Below are 17,877 nucleotides of genomic sequence, written 5' to 3'. Positions count from 1 at the left end.
TAAAGGCTGCTGTTTTAAGTCACTAAGTTTTGGTGCGGTTTGTTATGCGGCAATAACTAACTTATGTAATTGTGTTTATTTGGTTCTCAGCACTGGGTGCTCAGCACTGTGCTGGGCTTGGAGGCCACAGAAATGTGGACACGGCCCTGCCCCTTACCTGGCAGGTGTGGGAGGAGAAGGTCAGACTCCTGCAGTGATGGAGAACCCATGGGGAGCTGCCATCATTCACTCAGTCGTGTGGCACATGTTGATTGAGCACCTACTATGTGCCAGGCACAGTGCTGGGCAGGAGGGATTTGGAAATTTGAAGAAAACAAACAAAATCAGGTCTAAAAATCCTGGGGAGAATGTTGAGAGCTGTAGCAGCTTTTAGGAGTTCAGACACTTAAAATGTGGATTGAGAAAGGGGCAGCAGAGGCAGGTGATCAGCAGAGGGTCTGGGAGCCAGGGCTGCTGGGCTGTACCTGCCTCAGCTCCCATAGTCACTCCGTGGAGTGGGTCACTCTTCCTCCTCCCCCACCCACACGCGTATGGAAATTGCAAGCTCAGAAGGGAAGCACGACACTTATGAGCTCCAGGGAGGGTCCAGATGGCCTGTGCGGAAAGGGCTTGTAGAAAGGCAGGCATGGAACCAGGGTGGCCAGGTGTCCTGGGACCACAGCAGAGACCCGCTCCAGACTGAGGGTTTCTACCTGACCGACCTAGTGGAGGAAAAGGGGCCAGGGCCAGGCTCAGCGTGGGGTTCAGGTGAGCCCCAGGCCAGCTCTTCCACTCCCTGGCCCCAGCCCCTATTCTGTGAGTACAGAGGATGGACCCCATGGTATATAAGCCCCACTTGGCGTGGACGCCCTGATTCTGGGAGGACCAAGGTGGGACTGTAAAGGGATGTCGTTGACTTTCGCTGGGAAAGCCCACTCTCCTCCAAAGGCAGTCATTCATTCCTCAGCAAAGGTGTATGAGCCAGGCCTTGTGCAAAGCGTGGAGAAATAAAGACACCAGACTCCAGGGAGATCTCGGACCAGGGGGAATGCAGGTTAACAGGCTGGGAAATGTTGGGGAACAGCGGCCACCACCGGGAAGGTCAGCAAAGGCTTCCCTGGGGACAGCTGGGGGTCTGCCAATGCATTTGAGACCTGGAGGATAGGAGGAGTCAGGAAGGCCTCCCAGGGAGAGTGCTGGAAGACACCCCACGGTACGCGAACGCAAGCTCCTCATCCTTCCACTTTTCCCATCTCAGTGGAGGCCCCTTCTCCATCCATCTTTGGCCCCTCCAGGCCAGAAACTGAGCATCAAATTCTTCCCATAGCCCACATCCCACATCTAATCTGTTGTCACTACCTTCAAAATACATCTAGGTATTTATACAATAAGTCAGTCAAGTGTTTACATAAGAAAAATAAAATGAGGGGGAAAATCTAGAATCTGACCACTTCTGGCTGCTGTCACGGCCACCATGTTGGGGTTAGAGCCACCATCACCCAGTGCTTGGCTACTGCATCCACCTGTGGCCCTCAGTCTCTTCTCCACGCAGCAGCAGACAACACAGTCACTGAGTCCAGCCATGTCACTCCCCTACTCACCCTCCAGCAGCTTCCTCCGAGGTCTTTCCAGGGTCACCCCCTCCAATCTTTGCGGGGATCTCTCTTTCTTGATGAAGCTGATGCTCAGCACACTATTTAATACCTGCCCCTTTCCCTGCTGGCATTCCTGACCCTCTGTGTCCTGTTGCTTTAATTCTTTTCTCCACCACCCAACGCACTAGACATTCATTTATATTCTTTGTTTATCGTCTGTCTCCCCTGCTAGAATAGAAGCTCATGCAGGCAAGGCTCTCTGTCCCTTTTTTTTTTTTTTAATCACTGACATATATCTGGAATGACTTGAGGTCACAAGACCATGTGGAACATGGAGGAATTTGCAAGTAGCTCAGAGTAGGAAACATGGAATGTGGGGTGTGGGTTTTAGAGTGAGCAAAAGAGATGAGGTGGGCAGGTCAAGGAGGGTCTCGTAGTTGCTCTGAGGAGTCTGGCCTTGATCCTGGGAGCGGCAGAGGTCAGTGATGTCCTGAGGGACTCACCGCTCTCCACCTCTATGACCTTGGGCAGCACAGCCTCTGGGAGCCCCAGTGTCCTGGTGAGCAAAATGGGCGGCTAAGACCACAGTGTGCAAAAACACATGGACGCACGTGGTGATAGTAGACACTCGGGCCTGACAGTTCCCTCGGCCACGTGGCACTGCTGTTGGAGCAAGTGCCCTGCTGCTGGGGGGACAGGCTTTGAATGTGGATATATTTTTACAGCTCACTACATTTTCCTCAGCTGCATGTTTCTTGATATCTGCTTGAGGCCATCCTTCGGCAGGGTGGTGGAGCAGCTGGCACTGGCTCCATTGAGGAGGGTGTGGGGCTCAGTAACACACCTGGGAGAGGCTGTTCCTCGCTTTGGGCTGACTGTGCATGTGTGAGCTGAGGGAGGCAGAGTTGCTGGTTCTCCGTTCCCTCCCTGGGGTGTCTGCAATGCTGCGCAAGGCATGGCAGATGTTAGGGAATGTGGCATACAGCCACCCAGGCGTGGCTGTGGGCCGTCGGACAGCCAGCTGGGGCGTGGTAGGGTGGGTGACTGGGTTTCTGGGTCAATAAGTGCACGGGCTGGTGGCTCATGGCGTGGTCCAGGCATTACTGAGGTCACTTGAAGCTGGATCCCATCCAGATGAGAGAACAAAAAGAGGTGGGGGCAAGGGTGTGGCCCAGGCTCTGAGAGCCTGAATGGGGGAGAAAGGACATCGAGACGTCTTCCCTAAGCCTCGGTTGCTGGGATGAACAGACTCCAGGTAGGTACCGAAGATTCACCTTGAGCCAGGCACATAGACCATCTGAGCAGTCTCCAAGCAGGTGCTGTTAAAATCTCCCATTTTCTGAGGTTCAGTGCAGCGAACAGGCTTCCTCAAGCCTGCACAGCCAGCACGCAGCGAGTGGGGACTTAGCTCAGCCCTGCTGACTCTCCCCCAGGATCCCTCTCATCGGGCTCGTCTGAGAAGAAATCCAGGGCTGGAGAGACGTGGGGGGAGGGGTGACCTAGGACGCTGCTGGAAGGTTCTGGTTCTGGCTGCTGCTGGGGATGACAGGCAGGCAGTGGAGTGTGAGGCAGGGTGGAGCCGGAGCCTGGGGCTGGAGAGAAGGCCCCGAGTCCTGTGAAAGCAGCTGGAGGAAGGAGGGCTTCACACAGGCCGCCTCTTCTCCCCGGGCCTCAGTTTCCTCATCGTAGTGAACAACTGATATTTGTGCAGACCCGACCCTTCCAGAGGCTCTTTCTCATCCATTTTCTTGTCGGGCATCAGAGGGAGCCCCAGAATTATTCATTCCCATGTTGTGTATGGAAACAGAGGGCCAGAGAGGACTGGGGACTGGCTGCAGGTGGCCCCTGGCACGCAGCAGGGCTGGGCACGGACCCGCGTCTTCCAATTCAGAATCTCGTGCTTCCCGTCCCCTTCCTCAAAAGGGGGTTGGACCAGGTGCTCCCTGAGGTTAAGGCTCTGGGATCAGAGTTCAAATCCTGCTTCTGTTGCACGACTTTGAGTAATTTTGGCTTCTCTGGGCCTCAGTTTCCTCACTTATAAACAGAGCTACGAATAGTCCAAACCTCACAGGGTTGATAGGAGGGTTCAGTGAGATGACACATGAAGCTGTCAGCACAGTGCTCGGCATACAGTAAGTGCTCAATAAATCCTGCTCTCCCCACTGGGGCCCTGACATCCTGAGATCCCGGACCCCCTGCCCAGGTGGAGCATGGGAGTTCCAGCGGGGTGGCCATTGGCAGGACAATATGTCCTTTTTTACTGTACCCTGTGCCAATGCTGGGGGCCTTTGTATATCTATTCAGAACTCTGTTTCTCGTCACAGTTGGTGGCATCAGCTGGTTGTTAGAAAGCCACAACTGGGGAGGCTGACAGCCGGTGTTGCTGAGCCGACCTCTGAGGAAGAAAGTGTCGCCTCTCTGCATTCATAGACATGGCGGAGAAGTGGCAGCTGAGACCAGGGTCGGGCAGGGTGTAAGGTGCCTGGCTGTGGTTCTGGGCAATAAGTACCCACAAAACCTTCCTGTCTGCCCCCTTCCCATCCTCCTCCTTCTTTCGCTCTCTGCTCTCCCCCTCACGCCCACACGCAGGGAACCAGATTTTCTTGCTAAACCACAGCCTTGATTCTGCCAGGCTTCTGTTCAGGGGAGAATGTCACAGGCAATCCACTTCCATCAGCAACTCCTTCTACCTGCTGCTGTGTGCCAGCCTGACCCCAAGGACCTTTCGCCCAACACAGGAGCCAAGGGCACCTGCCACCAGCTCTGACAGGTCTGTTCTCTACACCAGACCCTGTGCTTGGGGCGTTCCCATCCCTGACCTCATTTAATCCTCAGGCCCTGTGATGTTGCATCATCACTAACCACATTTTATGGAAGGGGAAAAATCAAGACTCCAACAGGCAAAGTGACTTGCCCAAGGCCATGCAGTCCGTGAGTGTCAGAGCCAGGGTGCCACCCAGTCTGTGTCCTTTGCTTTAAGGGCTGCTCTTAGTGAGAGGCGGCGTTGACAGCAGTGAGATGGTGGAGGTGATGCTGTCCTGGGCATTGCCAGCCTGGGTTCCAGAAGGAGAGAGGGGCAGGAGGTGCAGAGCAAAGCACCGGTGGTGTCCCATAATGTCCACTAGGTGTCGCCCAAGTTCTAGAGGAGAGTTAGCCGCTCCCCGGGGGGTCCTGGAGACTAGGGAACGGGGGCAGGGAGAGGAGCCATGAGTGTCCAGAACACGCAGAAGAATGACCAAGGTCTGGGCAGAGATGGCAGCCTCCAGGCCAGTGAGGAGCAAGGACAGCCCCTCCTCAGGCCTTAGTGTAAAAGACCTCATCAACTTGGAAAGAGTCATCAGGAGTCTTAAGAGAAGGAGAGACCCCCAGAGTGTAGAAGCAAGGAGCCCCCTCCTCAAAAAATGTGACCCCCTGCTCCTTTTCTCCAACCCCAGGGAAACCACAGATACAGCATCCCAGCTCCACTCCTGGTCCCCTTTGGGGCACCTTCAGGGAGGGACCTGGGGCATCATCCTCTGTGCTCCCAGCGACACCACCTGGCGGCACGTGTCAAGGCCATTAGTTCCCATGTCCGCCTCCCCGTTCTAGGCAGCGGCCCGCTGGGACGGAGGCTGGAAGCGCAGCGTCACACCTGGTACAGGGGAGACCGTCGGTCCAGGTGCATTGAATGAATGAATCAACGCATGATCGTGTCAGAGGGTTTTCCAACTTTTAAGAGATGGAGTTGAGGAATCTCTTTTCTTCTCACAGTATCTTGTGCGAAAGCCTGGAATATAATACAGAAAAGCAGGGCTGCTCGACTGAAGATGGGGGTGGGGGGGCAGAGCCCATTTGCTCAGTCTCCTCCTCCCCAGGGATCACCCCTAGAGGTCCCCAGGAAAACCCATGGCTTTGAGGAGCAGCAGAAGCAGCCACTGTGGTCTCTCTACACACAAGGAAACTGAGGCCCATAATGGGAAGGAATGGAGTTGGGGAAGGGGCCAAGACCAGGACCCGGGATGCTGCTGCTCTGCCAGATTCTCACTGTCACCAACCCACTTTCATTGTTAGGAAGTATCTGGCCTCTGAACTAATGATCACGGGGTGGGGGGATAATTATCTTCCCCCCCTCCCTGACCCCTCCCTCACCCCCCATTCAGCTCGCAACGTCTTTTCCAGCCAGCCCCCTGTCCCAGTGACTGTTGCAGTAAGCCTATGATCCTTCAGGCCCATGTCACAGATGGGACAACAGAGGCTCAATCTATATTAGCAGAGCTGGAAGGAGAACTGGAGTTTGCTGATATCCAGGACCGTGGTCACTTGTCCCACTGCCCCAGCTGTCCTAATCATCATTAAGGAGGTGTGCGGAGGGGTGGTTAAAAGTCACACACTGAGGACTCAGAGCCCAGCCCCATCACTGATGACCTGTGTGACTTTGAGCAAGTTGCTTTCCCTCTCTGGGCCTTGGGAAGAGTGTTGCGGAGATTGAAGGCCCGAAAGCACTTAACCCAGTCTTTGTTGTCACTGTCCCATGGCTGGACCACAGAATCTGCTTTCCAACCTTCCCAACCTTTGCCTCTCTGCTGGAGTAAGGCCTCTTCACCCCCAGGCCAGGGGGCGGCAAGGGGAAGGGCCATGCCAGCTGCTGGCTGTCAGGACACCGCCTTCCCGGAGCTGGAGTCCCAGGAGTGAGGCACTGTGCCCTCCCCTCCCCCGATGCCCAGCCAAGGAGGACCCAGCAGTGGGGAGTTGAGGCAGGAGGACTTTATTAATTAGAGAAGGGGATGCCGAGGCCTGTGCAGATGCTTCTGGGGCTGCAGCATCTGGGAGAGTTGTGGGAGGGGCAGGACCCCTTAGCAGCAGAATCTCATCCCCACATGCTGGCCCAGACTTGCAGCAGGGGAGGGTGTGTTCACCATGGAGGGTGCACAGCCAGAAGCCTGGGCTCCCACAGGTAAGGGGACAGGGCCCCTGCCGGACCCCCCAGGGGCCCCATCCCAGCTCCACCCCTGGCAGGGTAGGGGCTTTGTCTCAGAGACTCAGGCCAGCTGAGGGGGCAAGGATCTCAGTGACTGGACAGACAGTGGCCACCGTGGCCAGCAGGCAAGCAGTGGAAGGGCCTCCTCCCACACACAGCGATGACGGCTGACCCTGGACGGCCTCCTCCTCAGTCCTGAAGGCTGGTGTTCTAGAAGCTGCTGCTCTGGAGGCTTCTGCCCCTCCTGCCATCTTTTTTGCAGACGTCTCTCCCTATCCACCTCCACCCCTTTGGAGCTCCCTCCCAGTGACCGTGATTCACGGGGACACTGCCAGGGCAGGCCAGTGTCCTGATGGCTGCTCACGGGGTCTAGGCAGGAGGAACATTATCAGAGGGTCCTTGAGTTGACATGGGACAGAGGCAGAAGCCGGGCATGAGGCAGGGCTGGCCAGGTGGAGGCTGAGGAGCAGGGGGAGGTGCCCTGGGGAAACAGCCCTCTGGGCAGGCCCAGGAGCCACCATCCCGCCCAGGCCCCTGCACCCCGAGCTCCTCCGTCCTGCCGCTGCCTCTGGATGGCTGACCCTCGCCTGTCTCACCTCGCTCCATCCTTTCCTCCTTCCCTCTTCGCCACCCTGCTCCCTCCCTCCTGCCTTCTAGAATCTTCCCTACAGCCGCTTGCCTCGACCCTTTCCCTCCTGCCCTTGTTTCCCTCTCCACTGCGGTGGGTCCCAGCCCTCAGCCTCTTCCCCATGGACAGGACTTCCGGCGCCTGGAAACAGCCCTGCCTCCCCCTGCAAAGGGAGAGAGGGGTTTGTGTCCTGCCCCCCACCCCAGCTGGGTGCTCCTCAGAGCAGTGTGGTATTGAGGGCAGGGCTGGGCCGGAGGGGGGCAAGAAGAAGACCTGTGAGTGTTGGGGGCATATTCAAGTGTGCCCCACCTTAGTCCCTGTGCCCCACCTTTGTCCCCCACGCACCCAGAGGAGTGTCCCCGGGCAGGGGCAGGTGGGCTCTATCAGAGCCCCAGAGCCACTTTGAGGCACTTTGGGCAATGGTGGCCGAGCTTAGGGACTGGGACACTCAGCACTGTGGCCAGGACTGGGCCTGGATTCAGGTGCCCCCTTGATGAAGGACGGGGTGGGGCTACCTGCTCTGTTAATGGGGCTCTAGAGGGCCACAAGCTGCAAAGCGAGGTCACCCTGAGCCAGCCTGTGGGGTTGGCCAAGGGGCCCCAGAACCTAGGCCTGGTGACCAGCACTCTACCTGCCTGGGGTCTTGGCACTAGGACACACCCAAGCTTTGGTCCTGTGCTGGCTCAAGGTTTGGTCTCTCAGGCTCCAGGGAGGCAAGACGGGGCCAGGGACAGAGGTCCCGCTCAGAGGCCCCACCTCCTCTCTCCCAGGTCTTGACGCCCACGCTCAGGGGAGACCTCTACAAGCCACAGCTTCCTCCTGAGTCCAGAACCAGTGGCAGGACACAGCCACCCCAGTGCTGGGCTGGAAGAGCCCGGCGATCACAGCCAGGGCCCAGGCCTTCCTGAGTCCTCTGGGTGCCCCAGGAGGAGGCAGCAGGCCAGCCCCCGGACTCCCTCTATAGCCCCCACCCTCTGCTCCACCTGTCTGGTCCCCCAGACCCTCTTCTCCATCAGACCTCAGAGGTGCTAGGGAGGGGCGCCCTGTCTGCAGGCAGCCTCCTCGGGGGGCGGCTGGTAGATGCTGCAGCTGGGCGTGGGGCCCCGGCAGTAGATGTTGAGGTAGCCGCGGTACTCCTCCCGGTATGTCTGTTTCTTGAGGCACAGAACTAAGCTCTTGTCACACTTGCATGTCTGCTTGCCACACTCTGTATTGTTGAGCTCACCTGTGAACAGCAGGAGCAGCAAAGGCTGTAAGAGAAAGGGGCAGTGGGCCCACCAGGACATTGGGGGAGAGAGCACACAGACTCTGAGAGCCCAGTGGTCCTCAGAATGTGGTCCCCACCTGGGCCTGGGGGTTGGCATCTCTGGGCTGGGCCCAGCAATCTGTGTTGTAACAAGCCCTCTGGGTGACTTTGGGGCTTGCTGAAGTTGGGGAACCACTAAATCCAGTTGTATAGTTGGGGAAACTGAGGCCCAGAAAGGGGGGTGGGTTTACCTAAGTCACCAGAGAACTAAATAAAGGCCCACCCCCAGGCCAGTTACTTTCTATTATTTCAGACCTCCTCCCTTCAGTCACAGAATCAAAGAGCACTCACCCTGGAGGGAGTTTTGGTAAGGACTGAGAGAGAAAACCACTCAATGTCTAGCAAATGCTTAACACAGGGCAACTGCTGCCGCTGCTATCAGCCTGCAGAAACCATCCTTCGCTGTGCATTCGAACCAGCTGGGGGCTTGTTGAAACAGGCTGCTGGACCTCACCCCTAAGCTCCAGATCCAGTGGGTCTGGGTGGGGCCTGTAATTTGCATTTCTAAAAGTTCCTAGGAGCTGCTGCTGCTGCTGCTGGTTCGGGGAACATCCTTTGAGAACCTCTGACTAGCCCCGTTGATTTGCAAACTTTTCAAACTTTCCATCAGCAGAATCCTTTCTCTTAATGAAACTCTTTGCAGAAGGCTGATATGTCAAATAGCTGAAAGAGAAGCTGCTTAATTACAAAATACACTCAAGAGCCAGCCAGACCACTCAGGGACCCCCCTCCCCCCAACCCATCATCTCTCAAGGCCGCTGTCCCCTGCCCCTGGGAAGCCTTAGAACCCAGCCTGAAAACCACTCCTCTGCTTTAGGTTAGTTCATTGTTTGGATAGGGAGAGGCTTTCTCTCCTTGAACTGTTTTAATGGGGAGATACCCTCTTGCAAGCCAGTCCCTTTACCCCATGTTTGAACAGCAGACTACGCAGAGCTATGGGCTCCCTGGGGGCCCCAAATGTGGACAGTTTTCCACCAGACTCTTTCCCAGCTAACAGGAGACTCAGGTTTCTTTGCAAAGCTGGCACTGCTTGTGAGCTATTGAGAGAAACAACGTGCAGAGCCTGGATAAGACATGAAGGCAGAGAGAGCCCAGAGGCTGCCCATGGGCTAGGCCATGGCAGTCCCACCCCGCCCTAGAGAGGGGAACAGAGGGAGGCAGGGCAGGGACACCTGGGCCCTATTATCTTGAATGCCACTTGCCTATACCCCTTAGTTGGGGAATGGCCATTGGGAGTTCGCGGTAAATGATGGACCCCACCAGGCCTGGCTCCAACACATTGGATCCCTGGAAATGCTGGGAGTCCCAGGATGGGCCACCTCTTCTGGTGGGCACCCAGTGATGGAACTGGAAGGGAAAGGGTCTGCTCTGATCCAAACCCCTCCATGTACCCAAGTGTGAGGGACTGAGGTTAGGTGGAGAAGGATGCTGCTGGGGCTATCCAGTGAGGAGCCAGTGGCAGGACCTGTGTTCAATCCCAGGTGCCTTGCACTGAATGTCCCCCTCCAAACTTGGCCCCCACTGTGACAGTGTTAAGAGGATGGGAAATACTACCATGGTAGTTGAAAGGTGGGGGCTCAAAGAGGTAATTGGATTGTGAGGACTGTAGCCTCATGAATGGATTGCTCCATTCTTGGAATAACGAGCGTGGTTCTGAGGGCTTTAACAGGAGAGCACATGAGGAGCTCTCTCTCTCTTCTTCTGCCATCTCACAGTGAGATGTCCTGTGTCACTGAAGCCACCACCAAGGAAGGCCTTCCCCCTAGATGTATTCCCTGGACCTTGGACTTCCCAGCCTCAGAAACTGTAAGCAATACATTTTGTTTTCTTAAAAATCACTCCGTTCCAAGTATTGTGTTATAAGCAACAGAAACGGACTGATATATATATATATACCAGGTCTCCTGACTCTCAGGCCAGCACATCTCAAAGGGCCCCTTGCAAAACAACAGTCTCAGAATCATCTAGGGATCTGGCTAAAAACCAGATTCCTGGGTCTCACCCAGACCCACTGAATCAGAATCACTTCCTATGCTCTCCAAAGCCTGAGAATCACTGGAACTGGAGAACCAGGGTGCCAATTCCAGGCTGGGGGATCAGAGCACATCAGGGAGATGTGCAAGAGCCACGGCTGGGCTTGTCAGATTTAGATTTAGCAAAACATCAACAACAAAACAAGACAGGATGCCTGATGAGATTTGAATTCCAGATAAGCAAGAAATGTTTTAGTATAAGTATGTTCAAATACTGCATGGGATATACTTATCCTAATTCTTCATTTCTTATGAATATTAGTTAATTATCAATTATTAATTAATTTCATATCAACATTTAATTTTTAGTGTCAGAATATCCCATGTAGTATTTGGGACATACTGATACTAAAACATTTTTTATTGTTTATCTGAAATTTGAACTTAACTGGGCATCCAGTATTCTATCTGGCAAGCCTGCCCCTGACCCTGGCACAAGCTGGTGGGGCTGGCAGTCCCTGCCCCTGTCCTGGCCCAGACGGTGGAGGAGGGACTCACTGCAGATTATCATAGTGCCATTCTCAATGGTGTAGTCGTAGCGGTCCATGTAGGGGTGGCAGCCCTGGTCAAAGAGCTTCTGGTAGCAGCAGTCATGTTCATGGCAGCACCTAGGGGTGGGCAGAGGTGAACAGGCAGGTGCGGCCAGCTGGCCCATCTCTCACCAGCAGAGACCTCTGATCATCTGTTTCAGTCCTTCACGGGTCAGACCTTCAGACTGAGACCCAGAAAGGGGCAGTTACTTTCCTGAGGTCACACAGCCGGGCAGAACTGGAGTCCGGGTCCCAGGTTCTTGTCCATGATCCTGCCTCCTTGTCCTATCCCCAGGGTTCCCAGCTTTCCCCCTTGGAGCCCTGGGTGCAACTGCAGGAGGGGTGGGGCAGTCCAGCAATGGGGTCAGAGTGGGATGGAAGGGCTTAGGTTTACATCAATGCCAGAAGAGCACCAACTGTATGCAGAAGCTATGCTTAGCTGGGCCTGATGGCCAGGAAGGAGCAAAGGTCTGGAGGGTCAATGGGGGGTACAGGAAGCAAATGCAGTGTGGCTGTCCCCATCACCTCTGGGGGAGTGAAGCCAGTTAGTTAACATGCATTTATTAAGCTCCCAGTGATACCAGACTTGGTGCTGGCTGCTGTTGAGGAGATAAGAGCAGAAGGCAGCCAGTCTGATGGAGGAAGACAGTCCTGTCCTCCAGAGCCTCCACTCTGATGGGGGTTGGGGTCACAGCCCTCGCCTTTGCAGAGCATCAGCTCTGTGACTGTTGCTCCCATGTGTGTTTGGGGGCAGGTCAAAGGTACCTTCCTGGAAAGGGGAGGGGTTGAAATATTTCCAAGCCTGAGACCCTGGAGAAGGACAATAGAAAGCATCCAAGACAGCTGGAAAGGACATGGGAGATCAGGCTCCTGGTCACTAACCCAGCCAACAAGCCTGATCCTTTGGGGAAAGGATCCCACCTCTCGGCGACAGAAGTCAGTCTGACCTTCAGCCACCCCACCTTGTCCTCAACAGGAGCCCAGGCCTCTGGCACCTACCAGTCCACCTCATCCTTGGGGTGGCCGCACCCCCCCAGCCCGCAGTAGCAGCCGTAGCCCACGAAGGACAGGATGGCGTTTCTCCCTGTGATGGCTTCCACCATGGACCTCAGGTTGAGCAGACTGCTGTGGGCTGCGGACAGAACTGCAAGATGACCAAAGGGACGCTGTGAGCCCCTGCCCCATTAATGGCTGCTCCTGTCCAGGCCTGAGTCAGGACTGACAGTCTTCCCAATACCCCAGGGCCAGGGAAAGGGGGAGGGAGGGAGGACTGTAGAGCAGCAAGAGAGAAGAAATCTAGAGGGTCCCAAGCATGCTGAGTGCCCACATTCCACAGCAAACCCTACAGCCTTGAGAAACTAATGCGGCTAATGTTGCTGAGGGCTCGCTCCAGGCCAGGCACTGTCCTAAGCCTCTTCCAGGCATCACCTCACCGAGGGCTCACTGCAACTCTACGAGGCCCATTGTTGTCCCATTTTACAGGTGAGGAGACTAAGGCCTGGAGCTCTCAGTAACTTGCCCAAGGTCATGTCTTCAGAAAGTGAGGGAGACGGAAGCAAGGGTCCCGCATCCACACCCTCTGCCGCTTGGCTGTACACTCTTCTCAGAGGGGCTGCCCAAGGGCTCCATACACTGGAAGGGGCTTTGCAAAGGCCTCACGCTGCTATGAACTACAGGGCTTTGATCCTGGGTCCTCTTCTGCCCTCCTGGCCTCTGTCTGGCACCTCTGCCTCCTGCGGGGAGTCGCTGTCAGCACCAACGTCCTGGGGCTGGTGTATCTCAGGATTAATCCAGAGACGAATTCAGTGCTCTGGTCATTTAATGAAGACACAGAAAAGGCTTCACATTATAGGCTGATACTGGCTGGTGCTGGAGGAAGGACACACGCACGTGCATGCACGCACATACACACACACAGGAAGCAATAGTGCAAGGACACTTCCTGTACCAGTGAAATCAGCTTCATGGAACCTGCCAGGCCCACCCACCCAGGGACATCTCCCCTCTCCGCTCCTTCCCTCTCTCTTGTAGTCCCTGCTGTGCTGGGTTCTCCGAGCAGCCCGTGCTGACTCCGCATGTCTTATTGGCTTGGTGCTGAATCAACACACCCAGCCTGGTGCTATGGTCCTTACATGGGTGAAGCCACCCCACCCATAGCAGGAGAACCTCTCTATCCCCATTTTATGGATGAGAAAACTAAGGTTCAGAAAGGTGAAGCCTTGCCCAGGTCGTATAGGCTGGAAGTGGCAGAGCCCAGACACCTGCCTGTGACCTCCACCCCTGGGCACCTCCAGCTGCGCCAGGGTTAGGTGCCCAGTTCAGTGCCCTGTCCCCACTCTCTCCACATCCCCCACCCCGCCTCACAGCCCGAAGGACAAAATGTACCAGGAGAGGGACAAAGCCAAGGGTTTCAGAAACTGGAGGCTGCATGAAAACCCAAAGTCCACTCTGGCTTGCTTCTTTAGACGTGGCTGCCCAACATCTCCAGTGATGGGGAACTCATCACTTCAACGTGCCTTAGTGGGAAGAGCATGGACTTTGGAGTCAGACACACCTGGGCCCATAACTAAAGCCCTCTGGGGCTCTGTTTTCTCATCTGTAAATGGGAATAACAAGCTCCACCATGAGAGATCAGGCGGGCCAGTGCCCAGCTCGGGGCCTGGCACACCAGTAACCTCTTTGACCTCGATTCCCAAATCTGAGGACTGGGGATAATAACCCCCCCCCCGCCCCCGCACCTTGCAGGGCACCTCGGAGGTTTAAGTGTCATCATGAATGTGTGTGGAGCACCTGGCCCTGGCAGCAGTCTGACCCTGGCCGCCTCCTCCCCCAGCCCCCAAGGCCCCCCCCCACTAGCAATGTAGATGTTACCCTGTGGGAAGGGGACCCCCAACCATCAACTCCCAGGTGGCAAGAGAAGAGTGAAACTTACCTGGCCATGCGAGGTGGCCGCACACACAGACACACACTCACACTCCCCACCTCACACTGTCCTCTACACACCACGTACTCATGCACACACTCACCCAGAAACACCTCGCACACAGCTGACACGTCTCACACTCACGCACACCCCACACCCACGGACATGCCCACACGTGCCTGATGCACTCACACACACGCACACGCCCACACATGCCTGATGCACTCACACACACGCACACGGCCCCCGGGGGAAGACGGTGGCTGGACTGAGGCCATGTCCGCACTCACACTCCAAGCGCAAGAAACAAAGTCCGCGTTCAGCCTTCCTAACCAGTGGTTTGGGCTGAACCCAGGCGGTAGTTTTCTAAATATCAGATCACCTTGCCTGAGTGCAGTCAACCCCTTCTCATATCTGGCCACACCAGACCTTATTTTTGTTTTTGGCATTTCCTTTTTTCCCCTCAAGCCAGGCTGTGTTCGGGCCGTGTTTAACAGGCTGCATGAAAAGCCAGCGAGGTGTCACTTAACATTCGATGTCCCTGAGGCACCTGCACAAAGGCACCTGGCAGGAGCCTCCCTCAACAACCCTGTGGGCAGCTGCCCCCGATCCAGGATGCCCAGAGCACCGCCCTGGGAAAGAAGTGTGGGACCTTCCCACCACTGCCTTGCACACTCACGCAGACCCCCACCCTATACACACCCACGTGCACAGGTGTGTGCCCTACATCAATATGCACATGCTGGAGACACACACCACAAAGAACACACATGCACAGGAAGAGGCACTAATAGGCTCACACACTCAGGTGCCGACACTGACATTCATTGATGTGTGTTGCACACGTACCCACCAGCATATGCTCAGATGAACCTACACACAGATACATGTGTCAATCTGCACACACACTCATTAACTCCTGCCCACACGTACACACGCACTCATACACACTCTTATGTACACAAACGCCCAGCAAACACCACTATTTTACGATGCTTGCTCAGCTCTGCGCCCTGCCCCTTGAGCCTCGTAAATGCCAACTGGCCCCTGGCATGTTTACAGCTGGCTGGAGGAGTAAACAGCCCAGCAGAGGGGATGAATCAGTAAGTGGAGGCCCAGAGAGAGGAAGGGACTGGCCTAAGGTCTCCAGGCCGGTCAGTGGAACAGTAACCGAGGCGCCCAATGTCACAGGAGGAAGACTGGGAGGGGAAGAGGGGGAAGAGTCTCCCCCAGAACCTTTACTCACCGCTGCCGGCCAGGATGGCCATGGCGAGGAGTTTCTTCAGACACAGGCTGCACCTGAGAGAGGAAGAACCCCAAAGCCTGAGTGTGCCCCTCCACCTTCCTGCAGCATAGGGCCTCATCACGGGTGCCACCTCTGCTGTCCCTGATGCCCCAGTGGCCACCCCGGCCCTGCAACCAGCACTTCCACACTTGCCCTGCTCCTCCTGGAGGAGCTCACCCCGGATGGCAGGGCTGGGGGGCACCGAAGACTCTGTCCTTCCCACCCTGAGCAGGAATCCCCTCCATGCATCAGCCTCCAACCCACGCTCATCACACTCCAGGGAGTCCTGGGACAGGGAGTCACATGACCCAAACTTGTGGCTGGGCCTTGAACCGGGAGCCAAGAGACCTGGGTCCCTCGATTCTACTTCTGGCTCTGCTTCCAAAATGTTGAGTGACTTTGGACAGATCCCTCAGCCCCATGAGGGTTGTAAGTGTTCCCTGGCCCTTCTAGTGCTGAAACGCGGTGACACATCTCAGCCCCTCACTCAGAGACCCAGGGGAAATGGATTCTAGGAGCCAGTCCCTGCCCCCTCCCTGCCCCTTTCCATGGAGGACTCCGTCCCAGGGCAGCAGCAACCTACCTGGAGGTTCTCACAGGAGAAGGGGCCCTGAGGCCTGGGCCCCTCCACCCAGGGAGGCATCTAACCAGCACCTTCCTCCTGAACCCTTTGGGGTTGGCCTGTGCCCCATCTGCCATGTTCCGGGTTCTGGGGGGCCAGCGACATAGGTCTTGAAAGGTCTGTGACACACTCCAAAGGCTCCGGGGAGCAGGCCCCAGCTTCACGCTGCCACACACGCTGGCAGGGCAGTGCCAGGGCAGTGCCCCTGAGCAGGAGGTAGGTGACACATGCCCTAGAAAAAGGAGGCTCCACCCCCTCCCACCACCACAGCCCTGCCCACAGCTGGCTGGTACAGTCCCCACCCCAGGGTGCTCTGGCCTTCCTGGTGGAGGGATGTATGCACCTGGCCAGGAGATGGCCCCTCCCCAGGCGTCTGAAAGGAAATTAGCCCCAAGGTCTCTTTATCTCCATCTGAAAGATGTTAAAGGAAAAGTCATTCAATGACACTTGCTAAAGCACAGAAGGCAGACTTTATTCAAGGGGGGCCACGGTGAGAGGTGTGGGGACCACAGCAGTGGGTCCTGCAGTGGGAACGAGAGACTGCACTCAACTCCAAATTCAAGAAGGAAAAGTGGGAATTCATAGCCAAGGAACATGGTTGCGGAGGGGGCCTGTGGATGGAAAATTACTAACACATCAGGGGTGAGGGGGGATTCTGGCTGAACCCATCTAGCAGGATTCTTGCTGCAGGCAGGGCAGGTGACCAGACATTACCTGGGGGATGTGGAGGATGAGGAACCTGATCAGATACGGAGGACAGGGGATTCTAGATAAACCACCTTAGCTGGGTTCTTGCTAAAATTGGACAATGCTGAGATAACAGAAGCCCAAATGTTCAGACCTAGTTGAAAACAGAGCTCCTGGGAGCCTGCACAGAGTTTGGTCAAGGAGAGAATCTTTGTCGGGGGACCACTGTGTGAGGACAAGCCCATGTCTGTAGGGCGTTCCTCCACATCTGGAGAGGACAGTCCAGAATCTGGGGAGAACTCTCCACCCACACCTGAAAGAGGGGGGCTCCCTGCATCTAGAAGCATGTCAGTGCCCACATCTGTCTGGCCACCGGGCTAAGACTAGAGGGGCACAGGCACATGCCTCTAGACCCCATTCACATCTGGAAGGGCAAGCTTGCTCCATCTGGAGTGGGCTTCTCAGTCTTGGTGCTGCAGGAATGGCAGGTGGACCGTCTAGTGCATCCCAGAATACTGAGAACGCACCTGGTCTTTCATAGTTACCCTCTCCCCCTCACCACAGTTATGACAACCAAAAACATCCCTGGACATTGACAAATTTGCACTTTTGGGGTGGGGGGTGGGGGGCACATTTACCTCCAGTTGAGAGGTTGGGGGGGCTGGGAGTCAGAGCTGTTTGCCTCTTTTGGGGCTTGAGCTCTGGGAGCTCTTGCTCAGGGCTTGGCCTTTTGGGCTGGGCCTAGAGGTTTGAGCAGCTGCACTGATGGGGCTCCGGTGCCATCACCCCCACTTCTTGGCTGTGAGACTGTGGCAGGAGCGCTCTCTTCCCTGGTCTGCATCCTCAGCTGTAGAATGAATATAGCCAGACCTCAATGAGTAAGGATTGTACTAGTAGGGGGCAGGTGTCACATGGCTGGGGCACGTGGTAGGTGCTCAGTTAAAGATCTGATGGCTACAGAGCAGCGGCCCGATCTCCAGCCTTGGGGTGAATTGAGATGGTGGGAGGGGGAAGAAAAGAGGACATCTGGAAATTGACACTCCAAATAACACCTTCAACCTCATGTTGACCTTTCTCCCCAATGTGCCCAAAACTGCTAACAATAGGCAGAAGAGACCCCAGGCTTCCCTCCCTACCCCTAGCCTTGCCAGCTTCCTCTTCTGGCTATACCAAATCAACTGGCCAATCCCACACGTTCTTCCCCCTCAGCCAGCCCCACCCTTCCTCTGTCCAACTTCCCCTCTGTGGGTCCAGGCCATCTTCTTCTCAGGAAGTTATTCTGGAAAACCCCACTGCATCCAAGCACACATCCCCACATGAGGAGTTGTTATT

General features: G+C 55.9%; 1 protein-coding gene across 1 annotated transcript; it reads right to left on the bottom strand.

The window, feature by feature from the left end:
* Positions 1-8,187: 8,187 nt before the first annotated feature.
* PLA2G2F (phospholipase A2 group IIF) lies at positions 8,188-15,935 on the bottom strand. The gene is made up of 5 exons (XM_063105713.1): positions 15,820-15,935; positions 15,198-15,250; positions 12,028-12,172; positions 10,997-11,106; positions 8,188-8,384 (listed from the first exon to the last, which is right to left on the bottom strand). The coding sequence occupies exons 1-5, from the start codon at positions 15,933-15,935 to the stop codon at positions 8,188-8,190; spliced, it is 621 nt and encodes a 206-aa protein (XP_062961783.1).
* Between the last annotated feature and the right edge of the window lie 1,942 nt (positions 15,936-17,877).

The sequence above is a fragment of the Cynocephalus volans genome, chromosome 8 (assembly GCF_027409185.1).
Source record: "Cynocephalus volans isolate mCynVol1 chromosome 8, mCynVol1.pri, whole genome shotgun sequence".
In the NCBI taxonomy this organism is placed as follows: domain Eukaryota; kingdom Metazoa; phylum Chordata; class Mammalia; order Dermoptera; family Cynocephalidae; genus Cynocephalus; species Cynocephalus volans.
This window is presented reverse-complemented; position numbering and strand designations above follow the sequence as displayed.